The sequence below is a fragment of the Chroicocephalus ridibundus genome, chromosome 6 (assembly GCF_963924245.1).
Source record: "Chroicocephalus ridibundus chromosome 6, bChrRid1.1, whole genome shotgun sequence".
Lineage (NCBI taxonomy): Eukaryota > Metazoa > Chordata > Aves > Charadriiformes > Laridae > Chroicocephalus > Chroicocephalus ridibundus.
Genome location: NC_086289.1, coordinates 22,601,612 through 22,628,853, shown reverse-complemented (window position 1 = coordinate 22,628,853; position 27,242 = coordinate 22,601,612). Strand labels below are relative to the sequence as shown.

The window sequence follows — 27,242 nt, the reverse complement described above, 5'->3', positions numbered from 1 at the left end:
TTCATGAATAGTCACGAAAAAAGGAGATGATGTTGGTCTGAACATGAGGTAGGAAAGTACTTTGGAATTACCTTCTCATAGCCATGTCCATGCACATCACCTGTGACCTGCTAGGCCCTCTGCTAACACTAGTCTTGACCACTGATGTTAACAATACACCACATCAAACTAGAAAGCCTCAAATCTCTCCACCTCTGGCTTTCTCTGGATCAGTCTCTAAACCATGCCATAAAATATGACAGCTGGGGAATAGCGGGGGAGAAAACAGAAAAGTCACTAGGGATTCTGCGACCCCTGTCAGCCTCACTAGTCTCTGAATGAAATCAACTTAAAAGAATTCTAGCTTTGCAACTTTATTCATGGACAGGATTTATCTCTTACCTTGGGAGCTTCTTGATGTTTTGTCCAGTGTGCATTCATAGGTCTGAACTTTCTCTTTGAAACACAAATATTTTGAATCCCACTGAAATTAATCTTTCCCTGTATATATGCTCGGCTGTTAACGACTCAGGAAATGATGAAATAGTTACAGTCATGAAAGGAATTAAAAATATATTTCTCTTACTGTTAGAAACTGCAACTGCAGAGATTAGATAGTTGTACACTCCATCAAGGTGAAGGTCATGTTTGTAATTCAAAGTTCAAGTTAGTTTCCAGGTCCATGTTTAAAATACAAGTCTTTATTTGAGACAGATTAAGTTGAACATTTTTATGTAGGTGAGGTCACCTTCTTTCAATCAGTCCACCTCACTGACTTTACAGGAGTTGCTATACATGACTATTAGTCTCTATTCTCAGGGCTGGCACAATGACTCTTCAAGAGAATAGGCCAAAGTAGATTCAATAAAATCACGCTGGGAAAGCACTATCAATCTGTAAGGCTCTGAAATCTTGCCCCTAAAGTTTAGTGAACCTAAAGTTTAGACAACCTAAAGTTTTGTAAATGTAAATATCTAGAGTGACAAAACATACCTAAATTAAAAGGCAAGCCAGGATAAATAGTTTCAGCTCCGATCACAGAGCGATCATTGCACATTAAGCACATGCTGTTATAGCCATGCAATTATTTACTGGCAATTACCTTCTCTTGGTGCCCTGCCAGTGCTAAGGTGGTGGTGGTTATAATACGCAGATAAGTTCACAGTGCTTTACAAGCTGCGAGCTCAGAACTCCCAGTAAGGCGTTTTCACACTTCAACCCTGCCACTGCTGAGGGGAAAACAGAGCTCCCAGGCAGCAGTCTATTTCAGTTCCTCATCACAAAAGTATCACAGATGAGAATGCAAGTTCAAGATTTCCTGGCCTCAAGTTTTCCTGCATATCAACCTTTACCCTTATCCCTCTGGCACTTTTCAGGACAGGCAGGTTGAGATAGAGAGGAAGGAATGGAGGGAGGAGTGGGGGGAAAACTCAGCCCAGCTTACTTGGAGCCTCCACAGAGATTGTGTACTCATTCTCCATCTCAGCCAGCACACGCACAGACGATGCATTCTCTGGAGAGAACTCAACTTCAGTTTTCACTTCACCATCTAGTTTACATTTCATGATAATATAAACTGTTGTCTGCACCTAAGAGAAAAGGTATTACAACATGCAGGTTCGCAACATAGGAACACTTACTTTGTTAAGTCCCTTTTCGAGGTATTTTATTGTCATTGCAACTAACAGATAAATTATCATCTGTCATTTTCACGGTCCTGAATGGTTTTCAGAAGCATCTTCCAGTCATGGAGTAACTGGGCAGGTGGCTTCTGTTACAGCTTGCACCAGCATAAACACATGCATGTAAACTGATAAAATTCCAGATTTATCAGCTAGATTTATAAACTGATTAAAGCTAGATTTACAAAATTATTTAGTTTTAATTCTATCAATCTTTTCCCTCAAGCAGCACAGCCCCATTCTATACAGAAACAAAGGAAGAAACTTAGACTTTTTTTCATCTGAGGGGATGTTATACCAAGAAATGCTGTTTTTCAGACAGTAAGCCATGATCCAAGCTCTTCAGAGTCACTTGCAGGATATGCACCAGAATTGTCATATTAGACTGCATTTAGGCTGTGGCTTTAATTGGTTCATTACAACCACGCACTCCACTTGCTACCTCTAACTCTCACCAGAATGGAAGACGGGAAGTCAAGAGTGTGAACCTGCCTCACAACACACAAGACAAGCTGCTATATTAATTAGACTATCTGTCAATAAGTGACATTGCAGCCTAGACAACACTGGGCACTGCATGTTACCAAGCTATTTCTGGGGCTAGAGAACTGAGCTAATGAAACAGAGACACTGAGGACAGTGGGCTGAGCAGGAAGGTGACAGAAAAGGAATTAGGAACTAATTTCCAGGCCTGTAAAGCTGACCATTACAGAGCAGCATAATGGATTGCACCAGCCCACAGTAAGAACGTAGCCCAAGGAGCGGACATACAGTACCCCACACCGTATGCGGTCAGGCTGCACCACTGGATGGTCCCCAGTGCTCTTGGATGATCCATGTTCTTCACTCATGGCAAGTCTGTCAGAGTAAACTGGGTTCTTCTCGTCTTCTGTTTCCGTATCAGTCACAGAGTCGCAGCCTGAGTCTAAAATAAAGCATACGGAGTCCTGTTAGATCACACCCCGCTTTGGTGAAAATGCGTATCATACACATACATCCTGAGAAACAGCAAGGGAGGTGGTGGGGTGGAACTTGCTGTTCTTCTCAAAGTAATGGTCAGAAAAGGGGATCTAGATGAAGGGAAACTACAGAACTTCCTCTTTAGTTCCCTTAAGGGGATTGCTGGGGAAAATTCACAAAGATACAAAAGTGCTGGAGTAGCACTGAATATGCTTATGAAACAAATAACAATGCCACTCTTTGCTGAGATGGATAGGCCCTTCTCATGTTAGATAGGAAAATTAGTATGTCAATGTCTAATATAAGAATGATTGGCAACTGGATTCATCTGACTTCAGCTGTGCTCTGAGTACCTTGTAGGATGGGCAGCAGTCTTTCGCTCCTAAAGTAAATGAAGAAAACCAACTTTTCTTTCATTTCTGGATCCCGCTTATATTGCTCATTCCAACTCCCAAATTCATTATTGTGTTGACAAAATACAACATGAAGCATAGTCTGAAAGGATTCTGTTCCTCAAGCAAGAACTATAAGGTCCTGTATCTATACAAGAGTAAAACTGAAACATGGCAGAACCTTTGCATTGGAGAACAACAGTACTCTACCAAAAAAGACCCAAGAGTAGAAGTAAACGCACGTAACCCCACAATCTGTGTGTACAAAACAGCATTCTCATTCCTGTTTCCCCAGTAACAGCATGGAAATTGATGGGAGAGCAAACAAACTGAACTAATATCAGTGGCTGAAAAAAACCCACAAAAACCTTGCAAGAATTAAAATCGATTACAGCTCTCCTGCCCCTGCCAGGAAATACTTTTCCCAACTAGAGAAAGGAAACAACTAGCGATTTTGTATCTACTTAGTAGAAAGCACTTTCTTATATAGTTTCTACATCTTGATTCACACCTTTTTTCCTGTCTCCCAAAACATGGAGTGAAAGTCACTGACTTCCCCTCGTCAGAAGACTAACATGAATTCTTAAAACTCTGTCTCTCACAGCCAAAATTTTTCAAACCTTGGAAAACTGTGAAGCAGGCAAGGATTTAAGACAACATTTCTTATTTGTTATTTACTACTTACTGTAAAACACATCTGTAAAGAGCAGTACAAATTATTTACTAGATAAAATCTCAGATTTGGACTGGCAGAATTTTTATATTAGTAAGAAATGTCCTATTTAAAATGCTCAGTCCTGATGAGAAAGACCTAAGTGATCAACCACACTAACCTGTGGCATCCCTATGGTGAAGCTGCCAACAGTCCAAGTTTTACCTAGAATCCCCCAACCTCTTGGTACATCAAGTTTCCACAACCGAAGAAAGCCCAAGTCGTTAAAGCAGGCATCTATTAGGAGTTCCGTGTCCTGCTAGTTTCAAACAGTGAAGCTAGAAATCAGTCAGGAATTTAAATCTAGACTACTTTATTATTATTATTATTAAAAAGGACTTAAACTTAGGATATTTGAAATTCTTTGTCATGCACATTTCATTTTTTTTAATATATTTTCTATACATTTAAGTGGTATTTTATTAATTATATGAAGGCAACACTGCTTTCAGGACACAGGCTTTAAGCCACAAAATTTTAGCGAATCAATCAGCTGAAATTTTTGTCACAAACAGTGGTGCACATACGCTTAACTTTAAGTATGTGAATAACTCCACATGGCAAGGAAGCCTACTCGCGTTGAGTACAAGTAGATTGCTGCTTTAATGTTTGCTGTAGAAAGAGTAGAGCCAAAAATGTGCAGCTCTGTGAAGTTCAAGTGAGGCATCACCACCAACATTGACGTTTCTTAAACAAACCTAGAACAGTACATGTAATTTAGCAAATAGATTTCAATACTGCATCAACACAAATCTGCAGATTTGACTAAGAAACTACTTTGACACAAGGCTAGGTACTGAAGGCGGTCTTTTGGATTTTCAGACAGTGGTACTAAGTATTACAGAAAATGGACAGAGGTTTTAAATTCTTTAACTCAGCATTTTAGTTGATAGTGCCCATGTCATCAGCTGCAAGAGCCAAACCCCAGTTTTGGGAACCCGTCTCTTAGGGAAAGGTGGACTACTCCCACCTGGGGGTGCCAGGCTGCCCGGCTGCACAGAAGAAAATAAAACACTGGTCCCACATCCTTCCCTTACATGATAGCTGTCATGTCAGCATGTCAGGCATTCAGCATATGCAGAGCAAGACACCTTTTTTTTTTTTGGGGGGGGGGGGGGGGGGGGGGGGGGGAGGAGGAGAAAAGGCAACTGTTAGTAGAACAGTGTCTCTGTAGTCTCTGTTGGTTATTTCCAATATGACTAAACCAGAAAGACTAAGCTCACCGCAGGTAAGAGAGAGCCAATGATGACCAAATTACAGCAAAGCATTAATATTCCTCCAACATATGCACAAGCTGACGCTTGCCAGCATCCTGATATAAAGGGCATCATCCCCACTCCAACATGGAACCATTAGTGCAGTAATTTGTACCTCTCTTGCCCAACACATGGTCCATTTCAGAGGAAAATGAAACCTAAAGCTGTGGATATCAGGTACATCATCTACAGTAAGCAAGGATTAGAGGGGAGCAAGGAGAAAACAAGCCACCCGGTCTATTTGATACTAGAAACAAACAGCAGATAAAGAATAACTTGAGCTTTTAAAGAAGTTCTGGCATTGCCTGATCCTGCCTTGCGCTTCCGCATTCTTGTAAAAGAGTTGACTGCCCAGAGGTCATATGTAAGAACAGATCTGTTAGGTAATACAGGAAGAAGCAAGCAATGTTAATCAGTAATCGGATTAACAGCCGACGGAACAGGCACTTGGAGTTTCGGGTATGAATTATTCATCTGTTTTTTCATTCAGAAAATTCTGAAATTGCAAATTACCAACTTCCCACATAAGCAGTGAAGTGACGCTATGGTCACCTTGCAAGTTCTAGTCACGTGCTACTGACTTGTGAACATGCAAGCATTGGAGAGGAAACCATCCCCTTACATTCAATAATATCCATGCTCTAAAAGGAATTATTAGATTAGGCTTCCCACTCACTAAGATAATTGAGTAATGACAACACATTTGCATATACAGGTTCAGCAATTATATCATTGTAATGACACCCAGGCTAAAGAGGCCATCACTGAGGAGATAACAGTCACATTAGAAAGTTAAAGTAAATACCTGAATTGAGCTTCTCCATGAGCAGCTGCCGTAGGTGAACAGCTCGTGGTTATAAATGGCTCTGCCCTTGACTGTAGGGCCTTTCTGTTCCCTTTTAAATGAAGGCTACCTCAGGCCACGCCTGACTGTCTTCTGTGAAATACTTGTGAGAATAGCAGCAAGGGGAGGAGATGCGGTCCAAGAAACCCAACCACATTTCCCCTTGAAGAGCGTGCCCCCCTCCAGGAAGCGCCAAGCAGCTGAGCTACAGAGAGCGGCCCTGTGCCAGCCCCTCCTCGCCTGTCCTGCCAGGCTCCCTGCACAGCTGCCCTGCAGAAACTCACCCCTGGGAAAAGCCCAAGGAAAACACAGGCATGGCCACAAGCTTCATGAGCCATTTAGCAGCTTTAGAAACTAATATGAAGCAGTTATTTTGACCTGTTGCTGTACAGTGCACGCAGCTTGCTCTGTCATCCATTTCCTCCTGGCTCAGCTGGCAGGCTATCAGCATGGAGCCAACAGCTGTGGTTTCTCAGAAGTCAGCCCTTTACACCACAGACATGCAAATGCTCAGGAGGAGTCAGTAGCCTGTCCAGACCACTCTGTCATCCAGATATTCACGCAAATGGCATGACTGGGCAACAGCTTGTCCCTATAGGTTCTGTATGTGTGGACTACCTCCTCACTGGCATCTGTGAACACTTCCCACTCCATCCATCAACCAGCCAAGACAACGAGCTTTCACGAGGCCTCGGACTTTCACCTCAGTACACCCAGAGGAAGCGGGAGGGCCCTCAAAGAGAGCTCCTGCTGTCACCTGAAGCTTGCAACTGGACAGCCTCCTTTTCCAAGTGTGAACAAGGACATTAAGTCTCCCAGCGCAACTCCAGCTGCATTTGCAAGACGCAGGCAGCATACTGACAAAGTAGTCAGGCAGTTATCTTTCATCGTGCTAACCTCAGAGCCCCTGCTCTACCAAGGAGATACATGCTCAGCAGTGAAACATCTTGTGATAACCCCCTCAAAACTGTGTTGTGCTATAGCAACATTTCCCCCTTTCAACAGAGGAGAGAAACATGCAGAAAAGCAGCAGGTGAGAAGAAAAAACACAGGAAAATGTAAGACTTTGTAAAACTGTCCATATAGAACAAATAAAGTATGGGACATCTGCCCCTCCTCTCCAAACCCCTCACCCCAAGTAGCTCATCTATGAGCACAGCACCTAAAACCAGATCACAGAATCATAGAACCATTAGAGTTGGAAGGGACCTTGAAGATCATCTAGTTGCAAATCCCTTGCCATGGGCAGGGACACCTCCCACTAGACCAGGTTGCTCAAAGCCTCATCCAGCCTGGCCTTGAACACCTCCAGGGATGGGGCATCCACAGCTTCCCTGGGCAACCTGTTCCACTGTCTCACTGCCCTCACAGTAAAGCATTTCTTCCCAATATCCAATCTAAGTCTACCCTCTTTCACTTTAAAACCGTTACCCCTCATCCTCTCACTGCACTCCCTGATAAAGAGTCCATCTCTCATATAGGCCCCCTTTAGGTACTGGAAGGCTGCTACAAGGTCTCCCTGGAGCCTTCTCTTCTCCAGGCTGAACAACCCCAACTCTCTCAGCCTGTCCTCATAGGAGAGGTGCTCCAGCCCTCTGGTCATCTTCATGGCCTTCCTCTGGACTTGCTGCAACAGGTCCATTTTCACTTCTACAAAGAAAGTGGTCCCATTTCATTTGTCCTGTAAAGCTGGGGGTTACAATAAACTAGTTCTAATTTTCCATCAAAGAAACCACCTGTGCATTTTACTATGCCAAGTTTTGCCTGGGCCAGTATGCACACACACTTGTGCATCTCTTAGGTAAGCTGTATCCTTATGATGAAAACCACTGGCTTATTAAGAGACCTGTGGACAGGACCAGTGTTTCAGCAAATTGTAAGAAGCCAGAAGGTACAGTTTTTACCTTTGTAACCTACTAGGACAATATATATCCGTAATACTCAAAAACATACATGAGTCCACAGTTTCTTTATAAAGCACATCTCATCCAAACTTCAAGGAACGTGTTTCTTTTGTTGTATTTTAGAACTACAGACACATAACTGAAAGGATAAAAATATCTTTGCAGTGGAGTGCCAGAGGCTTTCATGGTCTTCATGAAAATTTAACCCAAGTGAGTGAATCTGTTCACTTTTCTTGGTCGGTGTTCCCAATTGCTGCTTCCAAGTTGTTTGGTTTTTTTGTTGTTTTTTTTTTTAATTTCATCTTTGAAATGAAAAGGATTTTGAGAAAGCTGAGTCACCAAAAGTTGTTGACAATGCCAAGGGCAGATCCACGTCGCTCTCGTAAATACTGGAAGGTAGGGATGAGAAAGTGGCCAATAACTACCATACTTGGGTTGCAGGAACAGGAAACTCAGCACGTAGTTCTGAGAACAGTGAGGTTAAGAAAGGAAAGTCCGAAAAGCCACAAGACTGGAGAGGACATAGAAGAGAAAGCAAGAAGAAAAAATATGAAAAAATACCAGACACTAGAAAAGAGTGGTAAAATAAAAACCTCAAGCAGATGGGAAACTGACAGAGAACAGGAAGGTAACCCACAGGATCAAAGGTACCTTCTGTGCGAATATTCCAGTTTAAGGACAAATGTCACTGTCGCCAGTAACTCCCAGTTGGCTGCTTGGGCTGGACTCAGTTTTTTATTATTCCTGGCACTCATCATCAGATGAAAAATGGGACTGAGGAGGCACAGTCAGCTGTGAAGCAACTGTGATCAGATTGATGCACATAACGGTCACACCTCACATGACATTTCCTGCTGTGCAGAAGCACAGGTAGGAATCCCAGATGAGACATGCCAACGGGAATTCTTGTCACAGATACAGTGCCACACAGGTAACAGCTGGGAAACTGCCTACCACACATCATCTGCCCCGGCAATGCTCTTCAGCCTCCTTTGCCTTGACTGCAGATGACTACTGGATGGGCTTTTATAGTTCAGTTTGGGATCACTGGTCTGCAGCCCTGTCTCCCTCAGTAGCTCAGGAAGGTACACTCTTGGTCTGTAATGCTGCAGGTTACACAAAGGCGCCATCCACAAAGATCTAAGCACAGGCAAGTTTCACAGAAGCTCACCAATTTCTCCAGGATGACAAGACAACACTCAGTAATCCTATCACAAATTAAAGAGGAAATCTGTGACCTCCTGCAAAACTCTTTCAAACTTACAGATCTTCTTCATTCACTAGCAGCCCTGACCTGAGAACAGGACCCTTACTGTAAAGAACTGGATGCACCTGAGATAACAGTGACTTTACACCTGCAACATGCAAGACCTGAGGGAAAGCATGCAGTCTGAATCCAGCGTAGGTTCTCCTCCAACCCCAATAAGAGATAAATGTTACACAAATACAGGTCCCTCAAAATAGTGTTCTGAGATTGTGCCACATTTTGCTCTTAGAAACCTCATCAGACGACTATTCACAGTCCTGGAGAAGAAACGTCTTCTTCCATTACCTAATAAAGCACATGAGTAACAACACTGCCCCTACAGTGCTGTCACTCGTCCAGAAAAGATTTTGTTTCAGCTCAAACACACACCTCACTCCAGAGAGTTATCCTGGCTTAGTGAGTCTGCTGAGCTGAGGAAAAAAAAAAAAATATCAAAAAAGAATATCTGTGCATTCGTCTGGAAGCAGATGTTCACAACAGAAAAAGCTATACCGATTTAAAATACAACTGCACCCACCACAGCCCTCTTTCCCCTTCCTGTTTCCCCTTCTTGTCTTTATTTTCACCAGAGGTTATGGCCCACGCAGCAGAACCAGTGGAAAAGAGCACGTGTTTGGCTGCGTCAGTGAGACACCGGACCAGGATTTCTGCTTCAGCAGCTGACAAGGGGGGTTTAATCTAAGCTGCCAGTCCCTGAACTTCAGGAAGAGAAAGAACATTTATACATTTCACTCCTACCTGCTGCAAAGAGAGCAGCTGCCAGCTCAGGGGTGAAATGCAGAGTCCCCCTTATAACACAGAGATAACATAGTTTATCTGACCATGTCTAGAGCATGGTACAAATGCAAAGTGTATTTATCTTACAGTTCTTTCACTAAGGTTCAAGCAAACGTACCATATTATGCTTGCCTCAAGCTAAAACCATGCCTGGCTATTATTACGGTTCAGAATCTGCAAGCCAGCTCAACTCTCTGAGCTCTCAGTTAGCCTGAGGGTCTCACAGGCCTAGTGGTCAATTTGTGACAGGATTAAGCGTATAACCTAAAGAACTAGCTAGGGTGCACAGGACAGAGATGGGAAAGAGCTTCTGAGGAAGATGCAGGGTTCTGGCTGCCCAGACAACAGACACTGTATATATGACCAAAATTTCAAGAAAGAGGGGCTGGAATAGTTCACTTCAACCACCTGTGCCAGGAGACAACGCATATTGAAGAAGTGTATGCCCAGCTGATGATTTTTAAGGGTGCCAAGAATCACATTACATCCACCACTGATTCAAGTTTTCCTGAGCAACCACGTGCAAGAAACATGTATATCCAATTTGCTGATGAATTATATCTCCTTGTGCAGTATCTCCTTGCTTCAGTTTAAGCACAATGCATAACACTTGCATGACAGAAAAGACTGCCCGCATAAAAGCCCACAAAGCTAGAATTCCACCTAAGAGAGCTGGGTAGCTGCTTTGGAAACATCGCACCAGGAGATCACTGTTTGACTGAAGGTGCGGTTCTACAAGTGGCTTCAGCAGATCTAAGACCACATTACTACTGAAAAGGCAGTCCTGCCCTCCCTCTCCTTCAAATAGTCTCTCTTGGAATACCACCTTTGCAGTCCAATGCCACACCAGGTCCTCCAGCCAGATGAAAGGTGGAGAATAAGGCAGATCACTCTCTTTTCCAGCAGTCCATGCTAAGGTCGTCCTTTGCCACTGATGAAACTTCCCTTTGGGAAACTCAAGATCCACTGTTATTCTCAAGCCACTTTCGAAAAATGCGTCCAAAAGTTTTCTGTGGTAATAATAAACAGCCATGAAAATCCTACAAAATGCAACCCTAGAAACAAAACAACTGTCCAAGTACACAACAAAGGTCTTTGAAACAACATGAAGTCTGCCCCACACATCTCTTCAGACCTGCTCTGTAAAGCATCTTTGGTTTGGCCACACACTTCTGCAAAGGTTTTACAGAAATAACTTCAGCTGTCCAAACTTGGAAGAAGCCATCAGTGATGGTCACTGGGCTCTTATTTTAAACAGGTATTTTAAAGCCTTGCAGCTGGCATTGGCAGATACTTAGAATTAGGCTTAGCCACTACCTTAAAGCAACCTGTTGAGAGATTATCAGAACTATAAGCTACAAACAAATATGATCAGTATTTGCAATGTGCATGAAGCCCATTATAGCCCAATGGTTTCTAACCACACCTGTTTCTGTACTTTACTAGTTCCGGGCTATCATTTCATTGTCTCTATCTAGAAAGCTAGTACGCACCTATGCTAGCACTGCTTGAATCTCATACTGTCATGAAAGACAAGCTGTGAAGTATTGCTTTTAATGTGCATAAACCGGGACTTTATGAAGCACCTTGATGACAAACAATGCATCCATCCTCCATCTGGGAGGACTACTTCAACTGCTTGATCCCATTTGCTACAGATGTATAAGGACACTCATGCATTTCTCTCAATATCACTTGGGGGTTTAATTAAGGTTTCTCTGATTGTTTTAACCAGCTCTCTGAAGTCTCTGCATTTCCAGCATCAGTCCTTTACAACCACACTAGCAACTGCAAGGAAGGGCATGCTACCAGTATGTTCTCTCAACCTTAACTCCTGTGCAAGGGCGTCACAGTTTCCTCTCCTTCACAGGCAGTGAGAACCAGCCAGGCTGCAGAGCTCCCATATAATGAAGCAGACTCATTGCACCCAGAGGGCTGACTAATACCTCACCCGTTCCTCTTCAAAGAGCAGGGCCAAAGAAGCGTATCTTCTATTTCAACACAATATAACAAAGAAAAATACAGTTTTAAGAATTCACTTAATTTTGCCCCTTCAAAGAGGGGAAAAAAGGGAGCGAGGCAGGACTGTGGTACAGCAGATAATCATGCTACCTCATGTCTTCAAGACCACTCCAATAAGCTGGCAAAAATAAAAGCAGGATGTAATTCTCTGAGATACAACTACTCAGAACGTATTCCTCCATAGACCACTGAGAGACAGAAGTAAACACCAAATGGTCCCCAGCTTCACGTTTCTCTGTCCCTTTAGATCTATAGATTAATTCCTGTCCCTTCCTACCTCCAGCATGCTTCCTTTACTGTACTTCTGATATCCAAACAGACTCTGAAGATCCAAGTAGAGATCAAAAACTTGGCACAGGCATCCACATTCAATCTGCAGTTTCTAGAACCTCATAAGGGCCAAAATGGATGTTGCAGAGAATGGCAATTGCATGCATGGGACTGGAAACTCTTCAAGAACATTGTGAGGATATGGGACTACAGTATGAGGGCTTGAAGAGATCAGCTGGTGAGGAAAATACAATGCTAAGATCGCATCTAGGATTTCAGACAAGCAAAGACACCCCAACAGGGTTAGAGGAACACCACAGTACATTAGAGCCACATAAACTGGGGTCTGCTCACAAGCTGGAGTCTCAGAGATACAGTATTAGCCCTCTAGCAGTGTAACAGGTACCAAAGCACCATTTTCTGTAAGGCCAAAGATTAAGGAGGTAGTTTCATAGAAGCATTGATTTGACATAGCTTCACGATCCTCCTCTAAGATGATGAGCAGGGATGTCAAATTAACTCACAGAATTCCTTTTGGCTGCTTTATTTTCAGGATTTATCATTTAAGGGGGCGGCACAACTTTCCTATAAAGTACTTGGCCATGTCATGCCTCTTCCTAGCAGGATTACTTTCTGCATCTGATGTTCGTCAAAGGCCACACTTTATGAAATTTAACAAGCAGCACAGGGAAGAGCTGCTACAGCATTCAGGTCTTGTTGTGCCTCTACATGCAACAGCAAACTCCACAGGCACTGGAAATCACATTACAGAACTCCGTCTTGTAGGAATATGTTCCCATGCAGGACAGAATGGATCTGTGGGGAAGGAGGCTGCAGTTCCCAGTTTATAGCATCCCCTTCACTACTGCCTCACCTGCAAGTCTCAGCGTTAGGCTGACAGAGTAGTCCTGACTGAAGTGCTATCTGCCAGAAAGAGACACAGCACAACAGATACAGCAGCTGCTACTGTCCTAGTAATAGGTAACAATGCCACTACATAGTACAAAGCACCCACACCTCAATGAACTGTTGTAGTAGGCACCTGAGATAAGATCACTTCAGCACTGTCCTATGCTGAAGTGTGCAGCTTAGTTACTGTCTGGTGGCTTTTGTGGTTTTTAGTGAAAAGCTGCCCTTAAAAGTACTCAATGTGATTTAACATATTTTTAAAGGGGGGGAAAGAAAAGAGTGAGTGTTCAAATTTATCCACAAAAGCCACACGCCATTCTTCTAGGTTATGGTATTTGCTTTGTCATTCCTCAGGACATCCCAAGTATAAAGGTAACACACCAGATAACACTGGATTTCACTGTGCCTATGTCCTGAAATAGTTACACAGTAAAGCATGTCGTAAGTGCATCAAGGCCTAACATAGATCTTATCTGAACAATCAAGTGAACAAACTCTGACACCCTCACATAGAAAGAATATTGGCCAATGAGCTACTCCAGGAAAAACCTTCCTTTCAGCAGAAATCTGGAAGTTATGTATCGTCACTGAACAGATCATTTATCATTAATCCCCAAAGTAACAGGAGAGTAGCTCCTGCTAAACTTAAAAATTCATTGTGAATTCAGGGCTCTAACCCTAAAGAGTAGCAACGAGCAAAAGTTAGCAACCAAATAATCACAGAAGTGTCAGGCTAAAGAGAATCTCAGACGTACTACCACTTCATCCCCCTGGATTGAGACACACTTAAGAACATGTTATGCATCTGTCCAACCTACACCTCAAACTCATAGTAGCCTATTCCAGGGTTACTTTATCTTTACAGCTTGAGTCCAGCACAGGACCACAAAGATGATAAAGGGAACACAGCATCTTTGATATGAGGAGAGGCTGCAATAGCTGGAACTCTTCAGCCTGGAGAAAAGACGACTCAGGGAGATCTTATCAATATTTACATAACGGTAAGGAATGAAAAAAAGGGAGCCAGATTCTTCTCCACAGTGCCCACTGACAGGACAAGAGGTAACGGGCACAATCTGAAATACATGAAATTCCATCTGAACACAAGTAAACACTTTGTTACTCTGAGGGTGGTAAAAGACTGTATCAGGTTGCTCAGAGAGGTTGTGAAGGCTCCACCTGCGGAGACATTCAAAACCTGACTGGACACGTTCTTGGGCATCCTGCTTTATCTTGACCATGCTTGAGCAGGGAAGTTGGACTAGATGGTCTCAAGAGGTGCCTTCCAACCTCAATGATTCTGTGATACGCTCTCAAGTTTCATTCATGGTTTCACCAGTGCAACAGAAGAAAGCCGGGAACTTAATTCAATTCCTTGACTTGTACAGGAGGGAGAATGATAACAGCTTATGCGGTTTGTTTTGCTATTTCCTTCACAACAAAAGCTCACTGCCTTGGTCTCTGGCATCTCTCAATAAGCCCCTCACTAGGTGGAGGAACATTCCAGCTCCTCCTCACCTACATGGCTCCAGCAAAATTCTCATGTTCCTTCTAACTGCACACTGTCCTCCATATTCACCACGTGCTTCCTTACATCCACTTCTGACCCTCCTATTTTGCAAGAAGTTTGCTGGTACTCATCTTTCGTTCTTGTCCATTTCATTGCACGACAGCTCTGCTCAGCCAAGGCTGCACTTGTCCTTCAACAGCACGGTTCATAGCTGCTGTTACATTCAGTTATCACCTTAGCAATCTCAGGCAGATGTTGACTTCCCTGGGTTTTTCCCTGCAAGAGTTTGCTTGGGTATAGAAACTTCAAAGCCACCGATTAGTTAGTAAATGGTTTGGAAAAATCAACTTTTAAAGCAGGAAATTTGATAATTTTCAAGACAACATAGGTAGGACCTGAAATAAATTGGAGAAGTTTAAATGTGCATAATACAAAACAGATGTCAACTAAGCTTTGGGAACACAGGAAGAAGAGAAAGGTCACTGACTCCAACTGTGCAGCACAGACTCCCAGCTGCCCAGTGCACACAGCACAGCATGGTCTGGTATCACAAGCCAGATAAGTGACAGGCTGGTCACTGCACCCTGGATGGCCACTATACCCTGCTGGACCTGAGCTGGCTTGTACACTGCCATCCTGAGCATTTCCATGTCCTTAGCACAGTTATTGCATAGCCTGAAAAACTTCCTCACAGATAGCAGGAGAGCCCGCAAAAGAAATCTTCATGCCCTCTGCAGTTTGCCAGGATTGAGAAATTGCTGACGTAAAAATGCCCCATCTACAAGAGAGCAAGAGTCAGGGTCAGCACATAGTTCTCAACAAGGCTGAACGAGTGCTTCCTCATTTCTGAATTTGTACTAAACTAATAAAAATTAAAATAACTTTAAGCATGTGATGTCTGGGGGTGTCATGTTCCCATGATGCACTAAACAAACCACAGCCTAACAGCTGCGCTAGATGCCACAGCACAGCCTGAGCAGGGCCAGCGTGCAGGCTCTGGAGAGGTATTTGCCCTCACCATGTCCTGTGTCATATGCTCCACTAGCTCAGGATTCATCTATTAGTAAGCTGAAGCTTGGTCATTTTTGCATCAGGTTTAGTGCTGACACTGCTGTTAGAAGTACTGGTGAATGCATGGGGAGAGAAGTACTTCCCAGAGAAAGACACTGAGACAAATAATTTCAAATACGGTCATAAATTTTCTCTAAGTGCTGTAGGAATTGAGCGCTGCCTTATTCAGGAAAATCTCACAGTCTGCTGTAGAGAATGGACTTAACTAAGACCTTCTAAGAGCTCCTGACTTCAAAGCCTTCATCTAAAATCCCAACAACAAAGTCCTGGAAGCAGAGCACAGGCTGTCTTTATCTATGGGAGAGGTCTGCTGTCACAAGCACTTTAAGTCACTCATGCTGGGGTTAGCTGCAACGAAACTGTAAGGCAGATGATAATTTTTTATTACCAACCAAGAAGAAAGTTTTCACAGTTTCACCCAAAAAGGGAACTATGTACACCTGGGGTTGTCTTCTCTTCAGAGGAAGCATCAGAACATTTGCATTTGAGGCCATTCACAAAACTTGGTCTGGAGAGTCACACGATGGAAGAGGTCACCTAATCATTTTTTTCCCCACACAGAGGTAGGATCCAATACATTAATGCAAATACTTTTGCCATGAGACCAGGCCATCTTAAATAGGTTCTTCCTTCACATGATTCAGTGACAGAGGATGGCTTGCTTTGGCAACTGCTCTGAAGTGACAGCCTGACATTATCCAACCCTTGCACACAGCTGACAGGTCACATCAGGTGGGGCTTCCATAACAGTACTACAAGTCCAGAAATTCTGCATCTTTGTGTACCAAATTATTTGGAAACGCTACAGCAGACTCCACAGCAAATGAGTTCGTTTTTATCTCTTTTTTTCTCTCAGTCAAATATTTTCTAGATATAGTGAAGTCAGTTTGACATCAATGCATGCTTGTTCAAGTCAGAAAACAGAAAATAAGCTGGGGTTTAGGTTTTTTTTATGTAGAAACAAAAATCGAAAGCACAATCTCCCTTTCAAAACACCATTTACATAAAGCACAGTTTATTTCAGCACATACTAACTTTCAGCAGAGATGACACTGGAGAAGGACTCTGCATCCAACTGTGAAAAGTCAGACTGCAGTGCCTCACCCCAAAGAAGTTTTGCCATAGATGTATGGCAGCCAGATGACTAAACAATCAGGCATGCAAGACATACTTCCCTGGCTGCTCAGACAGACAGCATAGTGCTACCAGTAAGACTCACCTCTGCCCCCTCCCTGGGTGTGCTCTGAGAAGTACTGGGAAGATCCAGCCCCCAGATCCCCTGGTCACAGCCCCCCAGCATTCCAAGGGGCAGCCAGCTGTACCCAGAGAGAGCCAGCTCACCTGCGGAGAACCACTTACTGAAGCAGGAGGAAGAAAGCCAGGTCAGCTTAATACAATAAATTGACTGCATCCCACATCAAAGAGAGTTGGAAGCTGCTCTTTAGCTGACAAGACTCTGCATTCAGTGCACCACTGCCAACAGATATGCTTTCCCAGCATAAAAATCAGATTTTTGGAGCTTAGCTTTGACAAACACAGCTTCGCTCTACAGAGAGAAGCAGTTGATCCACAGTGGTTTCTAGCTGATCCATTCCCACCCCCATACCCTTCCCCTCAAATTCTCTTTGATTTTTAATGCACCCGAAACAAGCAAGATGGGTGAAAGCCTCTCACTAGCAGGGATCCACTTGGCTACTTGAAACCTCCCACTACAGCCAGTCCATCTAATGAAGGACAGAAACTCACACACTTCCCGCTCCACCCACAGCCCAGGAAGCAGGCATATGTCTTCTGCCCCGTGCTGTGCTTTGTGCACTTACAATGCAGCAAGCCAGAAAAGCCTGTTGAGACCTGGCTCCGGGAAGATATTTCAGGATCAACATCCCTTTGTAGTCTCACACACTCTTCAGCTACACTAGAACTTACTCTAGCCTAAAATAACTCTGACAGCCCTCAGACATGTTAAGTAAAACCACTAAACGCCAGTAATCCAGGGAGATGATGTTTAAACCTCCCAAACTTTCAATACCATATTTAAAAATCAATAAAATATTGGTGCTGTGCTCTAGACTCAAGTTTGCAGGAAAACAGTAACTAAACATTTACTTTTGCCAGAAAGTGTCAGAAGAAGCTAATTTAATCTCTGGTCAGTTCTGTTTTTCAGACTACAAAAGCTCAGCCATTGTTTTCTGTCTTCTTCCAGGCTGAAAGCAAAGGAGATAAACAACTTTATCCCTAGGTTATCCATTGGGAAACCATGACGTTTTAGGAGTGTTTGAAAGGGAGATGCAAACATTGCTTTATGTAGGCTTTTAAGAGGTACTAGGAAACATCTGTTGTGACCTGGTTACCTGAGAATGCCATCTTCAGCACAACCCCTTAGTCATCTTTTTTCCGGAAGACTGTTTTGGCCAAGTTCGTGACCTTCAAAATTTATTTTTACTGTGATAAATTTGTCATCATGATTATCCCATTGTTAGCCTGGCATAAAGCACCTTTATGTGCACAACACCAGACACACTAGAAGGCTGCACTGCCTCATTTATGCCACTAAATACAGATAAATCTTAATTCAAGATGCAACCACCGGACTCCAATCCTGCTAAGGCTGACAAAGAACACTATAACCGCTAAGTATGGCAGTGTCATAAAAACATCCTGACCATCATGATTCCCTGGAGCTCTCCACATTCATTTCAACAGAAACTATGAGAAAGAAGTACCATACACTCCTCTGGAGTTTAGGAACATTCTGGCAATCTTTCCTGAATGAGATGAGGCATAGAGAAATTGGCTTGCAAAACTTCCTAGTTTACAAGGGTTGTGCAATTCACTTTAGTTTTCTATTTCAGTAAAACATATTACCAGTGTTAAAATAAGGATAAACAATATCACATATCTCCCTCCTCCAATCCCTGACCAGGAAGCGCAACTCCTCAGCTGATACCTTACCTTCTGAAATAGCCTTCTTGACAGCTGCAAGGTAAGCATCAGGCTCATCATCATTTGTGAGTTCTTGCCACTGAGACCAGTCCTTGAAAAAGGTCAAATAGTCATCACAGTCCGTAACACCACAGAACAGCTTGACTACTTTGTACGGGGGCCACAAAGCTTCCTGAAGGCTCTGCAGGACAGGAGGGAGATAAAAACTCTGCACCAGCTCAGCAGATAGCAAAAGGATGATGCTCCGACTTCTGTTGAACAGGTCCAGCTCCTGGTGGGAGATGGCAGACTCGCCTTCCAGCCGGTAGCTCAAAATCCGATGCTTTCGAATGTGCCGAGTAAAGAGGAAGAGGTTCTGGAGGTACTGACACCACTCAGTAGCATCACTTGCATACACAATCAGCACATCATATCCTCCAGGGGCTCCTGTACAGGTGCAAGATGATCACAGGGAGGAGGATTAAATTCAAAGCAAAAACTGACCCACAGCTTTGCAGCAAAAAACCCACAGGGCTGTCCCTACAGATCATGTCAGAAGCTCCAAAGCACTTCAAAAGAACAGTATATACATTAAAAGTGAGGTATTCACAGCCACAAAGCAATTCTAAGGGTGGCTGCACTCCTACTTGCATTTACCCCACTAAAATTTAAGTGGTTTTTTCATTCTCAAAAATCTTCCTATGGAGGGGATTTCCTATGTAGTTTCAAGTGAAACAAACCACATATGGAGATTTACAGATTTAAAGCATGTTGATAGCAAAAAAAAACCCACAAAAACCCAATCTCCAAAACAAACTAGCTTGAAAAAGGGAGTTCATCTTTGCGTGCGAAGTGAAATCATTTTAGGCAACTATAGGGTCTCTGCAACACAACTGCAGACCATTACATGCTCAAGTGGTATATACACTAAATACAGCATGCCTAAAATAAGAAAGGCCTTTATTTAAATGAGGTCCCACAATGCTTACAGGAAGTCACTATAGCTTCCATGGTGTTAGACATTTGCTCTCATTGCAGCAGAAAGCAAACTGCTTGCAAAATTCACATGCAACTGAAGGGTACACCAGCCCCAGTGCTCGCAGCACAGCGGTGCTATCATTCAGCCTTCAGACACTTTGCAAGCCCGTGTTACAGTCCTTCCCCAGAACTGTCATACAAAGGTTTCCCAATCATTTTGGCATGACAACCCCTCTCTTCAGAGCGAAAGAACTAATACAATAGTGGTGGCCATAACACAAAATACGCTCACCAAAGTTGACTTATTCTATAATTCCCTAGAGACAGCTCCTACCTACACACTCCTGCATTTCTGTGCTCTGAAACAGAAGCACTTTTAAAACCGTTTCCAGCTTGCCAAGAAGATCACATGCAGATTGAACCAGTATGACATGATGCAGTGCTCTCCCACCAATCTCAAGAAAACTTTCAAGTCTGAATTTAATTTTCCCATTCACCGGTTAAGAAATTTGCCCAAACTGGAGAATTAGGGCTCTGGTGTCATGGTAGATTTCAGTGCTGAGCACTTCAAATCTCATTAGCAAACTGTCATCTTATAATTCCAGTTTGATTCTTTAGAAGTGTCAACATTTCCAAACCATCTCCACCCAGAAGCAAGCAACCAAGCAAAGGCAGATTTTTCTAATTAAAATAGAAGGCAATGCCTAAAATTTGGCATGCCAAAAAGAGCATCTGCAGACAGTGAACTTACCAGAACTGAAGATGACAGTTTTGCAGTCACCTTTTTAAAATTCAACCAAAATTGAACAGCCTCCAAAGACTCCATTCTGCCACCTTCCCCAGAACCTTCATGAAGAAATGAAGGCTGAAATGATGTCTAGGCTACGGTACCCCAGCTCTAATCCATGCAATTACCAACCAAATTGTAGCTGAACAGAAGTGGTACAGTTGAGAAATAGAGCATGGAGATGTGCTCTGTGCTCACCCAATAGCATTATGGTTACCTGCATAAATGGAAAGTCTCTAGCAATGAAAGGATGATGTCCTAGCTATGGAGGACATGGACACTGCAGTATTCACTAAGACAGCTGCATGTTTCTGTGTGAATACAGCTCTTGAACCCCAGACGGAGGCTTGTAGGAGACAGCATTCTCAACGGAGAAGATCCAGTAAACTCATAAAGCAGACAAACAGACCCAAAGCCTTGGGACCTTTAAGCTAAGTGTGCAGAACTGCTGTGAAAAAAGATGTCTTTCACACCAGTGAGAACAACACTATCACCAAAATATCACTTCTGGCTGAACACCACCTGACTGAGATTCAGAATCACATGGGCAAAAATGGGAAAGCCAAGAAGAATTCAGGTCAGTTGTTTTATTCTAGAAAGGGAGGAGTACCAGGCACTTCTGCTTCCAGTGCCATGTGTTGATTTATACACAGTACAGTGGGAAAGGGCAGCATATCTGCCAGGAACAGAGCCCATGCGTTGCAGCACAGCCAGCTGAGCCCAACCTCATCAGATCGGGAGATGACGCAGCAACTCTCTGAGGTGTGCCCAGGGCTCCTAAAGTCCTATCCTGGAGTTCTCTGAGAGAAGTCCCACCTCCGGACCCTGCAGAAAGCAGCAGCAGCCTCCAGGGCATTTTAACGTTCTGTAAAATGGAACACCTAATCTTACCACGCATTTTTAAAAAGAGAACAGCTCTGCAATTAAACTTGTTAGCAAACAGGCCCTTCTCCAGTCTTTCAATGAAAGGAAGCAGCTGTGCTTGGAGAGGGCGCAGGGTCAGGTAGTTATTGATTTTAAACATGCATCACGCTGTAGGGGCACTAAGTATCCAAGAAGCCTCCCTTCTCCAATATGTAGGCAAAAGATGCAAATTTGACAGACTCTGCAAGTCCCTGGTCAGCATTTATATTCCCAGAGACAACATCACCCAGAGCAATGTAGCCTCTGCACCCAATAGGAAGGAACTTCACCGAGTGTTTAGGAATGGTAGTGATTCCTTAGATAGCACTTGCTCTACCAGCACAGCATTCCCCTTAACAGAGCTGTGCCAGCTCTCCCCTGGCACTCTTACCACAGCTCCTATCGTCTTTTACACTTCTAAGATAAACTGAGGAACAACACTTTTAAAAGGAGAACTGAGAAATAAAATTACTGACTCCGCTTTTAAAGCAAAGGAAAGTCTCTATGTTCATAAGCAAAAATACTGGAAGTGGGTCTTGAAGAGCTAAATAAGCTTAAGTCAGCAACGGGACTGTTTCAAAGAAAATAAAAATCTAGAAATAGTTTCAATTGCAACATCTCCTTTTAAAAGAATGATGACACGGGACTCGCCTTCCTGGATCACGCAATTATTTGTCTAACCAAATATCTCCCTTCGCACCACCAACTACTGTCCAGTCCTCAGGGAAGAATGTAATAAATGGAGAATACAGCATGTTTCAAGTTTTTCCCGCAACTCTTCACACATCAGTTAGAAAAAAAAAACTCAGAACACACTTCAAAGCACAATGTAAACTCTGCCTATTGTACACATACAAGGAAATCCCTAGGTGAACACCTAGCATTTTTTTTCTTTAAACCCTGACCTTAGATGGATGCTTTGACAATGCATTTGACAGGCTGGCTTTGGAAAAACAAACACAAGGAGGCCTTCAATTCAAGTAAGAAAGATATGAACAGTATATGCAACAGCAAGATGAAAAAAGATTTGTGCCAGCCAACCATTTCAAAATTCTTTCACGCTCTCAAGTGTAATCTTGTTTAAACTTTAACAATACCTTGCTTCTGCATTCCTAAACTTAAGAGTATAAAAGTGACTATCGCTTCTGTTTACAAAATGTCATCACTATTAATAATACTGCAAGGCATGTTTAGCTATTTATTTAATAGAAAAACATTCAGACGGGGTTCTGTTGCCGTTTGCAATGATAAAATATAACCTTTGGACTCCTTTCCAGCTGTAACTGCCTCTTCAGTGCTTAGCTGCCCACTCCATTATACAGCTATGACAAGACTGATGAGATACCAGTACTGTAGAAATACCTAAGACCTCTAACTGAGGTGGAAAGACCACAGACTAAATAGCACAGAGACAGAACATGATACAAAGCTTTCCCTAGCTTATAAACTGCACACAGAATGGAAGGGGATGAAGCAATTCAGTCAAAAATCACAGAAGGCTCATGTCAAGAGAATAAAAGTATCCTATAGTGACAGACTATATCACGCCTTCGTAGCCCCTCTCTGAGAAGCAAACAAGTTAGGCTCATCTTCAGACCATGTTTGGTAGTAGTGAGGTGACAATCTTTGAGTTCAGGCATGGGATAGTGGTTTACGGCCATACCATAAGGTTATGATTACCACTGAAATAGCTAAAGCATACCGCGAGAAGCTGACATATCAGCTCTCGGTAAGACTACGCCTTGCCCATTTAACACTTCCCAAATTTGAATCAGATGTCATCAACTGTTATTACCTATTATTTCATCCTATAAGCCAAAAGGTTTGACCTTTTTCAATTTATAGATCATAAATATTTTTCCATTGTACTTGTGGAACCCATAAAGCAAATTCAGGGCCTCTAATAATATACAGCTTTTCTGCATCACCTTTCCCATCCCAATCCTAAGTAGACCATGACTTCTCCTTGCCCACAGACCAGGGAAAAAACTGACAGACTAAATCTTTACTCCAACTCAGATGACCATACACAGTGGTGAGCAAATCCATTTTCATCTGCTAGATCAAATCCACCTCAAATTTTGTCTAAATGAAAAAGCGCTACATAGCCTGTTACCAGTTTGCATCGGGATTCATGTGTATGGAGGATACACGAATGTGGCAGTCCAAAATATCAGTCCTTGACAGAGGGAGATTCACTTCCTATGAAAGACAATTGCCTATGATATAAATGAAACTCACCTCAAGGTGTCTTAATAATCAAATTCTGAGAGAGTGCACTTCCAGAAGCTGTTAAAAGCTGCTGGTGGGTCATTAACAGAAATCCTCAGCACCTTTCGTATTTCAGTGTCGGAAGTGTGTTTATTTAAGTGATGCATGAGGAAATGAATGCATTCTTTGCCTAGCTGGAATGCATAACAAAGTAATTGTGATCACATGCAGTAATTATTAACATCCTAGCGAAACCTCTCACTTTGACTGGAATAGAAAACCTTCTAAATAAAGTCCTGCAAACAAGCAAGAGGAAATAGCAGAATCAAAGTAGATAAAAGTTTTGTGAACCAAATTTTAGTGATAGGAACACAAGATTTGCATTACGATGCGTGAACCTAAAGTCGTTCTACTTGTAAGAGTATCTGTGAAATCACCTTCTGTTTATCAGGAGAAAAGTAGTTTCGCCCACAAGTCTCTCGAGGCCTCCATTTAGCTTATTTTTACATCACAAGGAGATACGCGTCAGTGAGACACTAACGTTACTTCACACCCTGAGAATGGCACGTTTTTCCTTTTTTAGATAAAACACGTACACTTCCCTGCAGCAAGGGGAACTTGCAAATTGGGCACTAGCAAGACTTACACAATACAGGCTAAACCCCTCTCCTCCCGGAGTTCGCAGCTTTAGACTAATCAGTTTTAGCTGCACATATGTTAGCTAAGACATTTTCATTGATGGCAACCTAGCTCAGTTTGCCGTGATCCTCTGCCTCTGTGGCAAGGGCCATCAAGTTATACCCCAAAAAGGAAGTACGCAAACGTGGGGGGATAAAGCAGTATTTAGGAAGAACCGAATTCGCTACAAAACGCCACCGAAAAATACCTAGGTGGCAAAGGCTGAACGGGGACACGTTCCCCTACAGAATACCCTCCCTCAGAGCTCGCCCAGCTGCCAGCACGAAGCGCACTCGCGACACGGGAGAGCTCTGCCAGCACCTGCCCCAAGCTCAAGCCAAGCGAAGCCAGACAAGGCAGAAAGCGCAGCAGCTGGCGGCAAACAAAGCAGCCACCGCTGCTCAGAAGAGCCCCGGGGCTCCCCTAACCTCGGGGAGGGAACCCTCCTTCCCCTTTCCCCAGCGCGCCAGGGGCGAGCGGAGCCGCGCAGCAGCACCGCCCGGCAGGCAGGAGCGGGCCGGCAGCGACGGGCAGCGCTCCGCTACCTCCCCGCTTACCGGCGCCAAGGCTCACGGGCTGGGCTGCCGCCGACAGCCTCGGCTCGCCGGGGCAGAGCCCTCCCGGCCCCACCGCCCCGAGAAACACCGCCGCTTCCCCCTCGGCACCTACCGGGGGCCGCCATGGTCCGGGGCTGGCGGGGAAGGGGCCGCTGCCCTCCCCTCACATCGCCGGCGCCTCCTCCCTCCCGCGGCCGCTTCCTCGCCCCTGGCCGGGCGCTCCGACCCGCCGACCGGCCCCGCCCCGGCCGCGGAGGGCGGCCCGCGGCGCCCCCTGCGGAACCGGGCACAGGGCGGCTCCCGCCCGGCCCCCGCATCGCCTGCCAGGTACACGGCGGGATTCTCCTGCCATAGGAGGGAAATGCCCTTTTCCAGCTGGCTCCAGTCACATGTTCCACAGGTGGGCGAGGAAACAGCGCTACAAGGAGGGGATGTCATGTGTTACGGCGATAACCTCCACATCCTTACTCGGGAGAAACTTAGAGCAATGGTTGTAGAAAAGAACCAAACAAGACCTGCTTTATGCACACCCCGAAGTTAGGCTTTGACTTCTGTCTCCTACAAGCAAGGAGTTGTTTTTGTGTTTTTTTCCCCCGAGGGAAAACCAAGTTGTTCCATATAAAGAATGAAGCACTTGATATTCTGCATTTTCCTCTAGAAGATGCAGTCTTTTAACTTAAGATTTCCCTATGACTATGCTCGTGTTTGAGTACAGAGAAAATAAGCAGTGGAAGGACACTGTCAGAGTTCAGAGAGCAGGACTCAATCTAATTTTGTTGCTGAAGATAAAGCAACAGATTCTGGCTAAATAATTATTTCAAACTATTCCTTCACAAACTTGGAACAAACACTCACGCTGATTCGCATTCAGAAAAATTTCTTTGCCAAGAACCAGTGAAGTCTTTCATTGATGCACTTCAGCAAAGCAAAAGCGGGTTCCTTACAATCTGGTTTCCCAGTCAAGACAGTCACTCCCAAGCAGTCAGAGGACATTCTGTGTGCAGCTCACTTAATGTCACAAACACTAATGTTGGAACAGGGCTGGTTACGAACAGCAAGGAACCAACTGTTTCCTACTAATTGACTCTATCTTAGAGGTCAGTCAAACGCTCCTCTTACCTCCAAATCTTTCTTTACCCAAAACCTTCTGTAAGCTTACAAACTGCGCCCCACAGCCTGTCTTCCAAAAACAGAGTGTTTGCTCCCACAAGAAGAAAGTATGAGGATAAAAAACATTTCCTGGTGATACAGCCCAATGAGAAACTCCAGGTATGCAGAGAAAAAAACAGCACTTTCCCATCTGAATCCTCCAGAAAATGTACAATAGAATAAAGCACAGCCGGGCACCGGAGAAGTGTGCAAATACAGGATCTACTTGGGATTTATGTAAGGGACAAAAATTTACTAGTTGAAAACTAGACTCTCTAGACAAATTCTTTGACTACTATGGAATACTCATATATTAAGAACTAGTAAAACAGATGGATACCCATGTATATGACTTTATAATGATTATTCCACATTATTTCCCTTGTAAAGCTGTTTATCTTCATAGAATCACAGAATGGTTTGGGCTGGAAGGGACCTTAAAGATCACCTAGCTCCAATCCCCTGCCATAGGCAGGGACACCTCCCACCAGACCAGGTTGCTCTAAGCCCCATCCAGCCTGGCCTTGAACACCTCCAGGGATGGGGCATCCACAGCTTCCCTGGGCAACCTGTTCCATTGTCTCACCACCCTCACAGTAAAGAATTTCTTCCTAATATCTAATCTAAATCTACCCTCTTTCAGTTTAAAACCGTTATTCTTCATCCTATCACTACACACCCTGATAGAGAGTCCCTCCCCATCTTTCCTGTAGGCCCCCTTCAGGTACTGGAAGGCTGCTATAAGGTCTCCCTGGAGCCTTCTCTTCTCCAGGCTGAACAACCCCAACTCTCTCAGCCTGTCTTCACAGGAGAGGAACAACATTCTTCTAACTTCCAGAATAAAAAGTGAAACCCAAAATAATCTCTCTGATGTTAAACAAAGGTTTCAACATGCTCCTTGGAACAAGCTTTTAAAGCTTTATGGTATCATACAAAGGACTATCAGAGTCGGCTTCCTGCCTAGTCAGAACCCATGGGGCCTCTCCATACGTGTCAGTGTCACTTAGGATGCTATGTATTTTATTTAATCAATGCAAAGCCCACAGGAAACCCCTTCAGGGCTTAAACTTCCTAAGCCACTAAAGTGAAATTAATATGCTTCTCCAAAGGAGCTTAAGTAAAATAATTGTTTCAGCATTGTTTCAGCAACCTTTACAGCAACCTCAACCTGAAAAATCAGACGACAAGTTTAGGTGAAAGCCCCTTTACGCTATAGAACATTAGGCTGGCCTAAAGGGAAGAGTTACACATCTTGTAATAAATTAAGAACAAAATGAGGAAATAGAGGGTGCTTTTCATCCTCCCTCACCCAAAATTGACTTTACAAGTCTTAACCTTCCTCCCTTCAACTCACTGCAGCACGTGAACACGGTTGCATTTGCAGCACTATTCTCAAGGGCCTGCCTTATCCCTGTACAAAGAAAAGGAATAGACTGCTCTTTCCAGAATCATTGCTTTTTGCTGGGTACTTTTGAAGGGTAACAAGGAAAGGACTCAGTAAG

General features: G+C 43.7%; 1 protein-coding gene across 2 annotated transcripts in view; it reads right to left on the bottom strand.

Moving 5' to 3' along the window:
• The window catches only part of PIK3AP1 (phosphoinositide-3-kinase adaptor protein 1), a 49,705-nt gene extending 24,873 nt beyond the window's left edge, over positions 1–24,832 (bottom strand). For both annotated transcript variants that reach the window (XR_010071473.1, XM_063337565.1), the window contains exons 1-4: positions 24,704–24,832; positions 18,508–18,924; positions 2,438–2,586; positions 1,424–1,568 (exon numbers count right to left, since the gene is read on the bottom strand). Coding sequence is in view for 1 of the 2 variants with exons in the window: in XM_063337565.1 (XP_063193635.1) it covers positions 1,424–1,568; positions 2,438–2,586; positions 18,508–18,924; positions 24,704–24,716 (724 nt within the window). In the remaining variant the exon portion in view is untranslated. The remainder of the gene's footprint in view (positions 1–1,423; positions 1,569–2,437; positions 2,587–18,507; positions 18,925–24,703) is intronic.
• Positions 24,833–27,242: the final 2,410 nt, after the last annotated feature.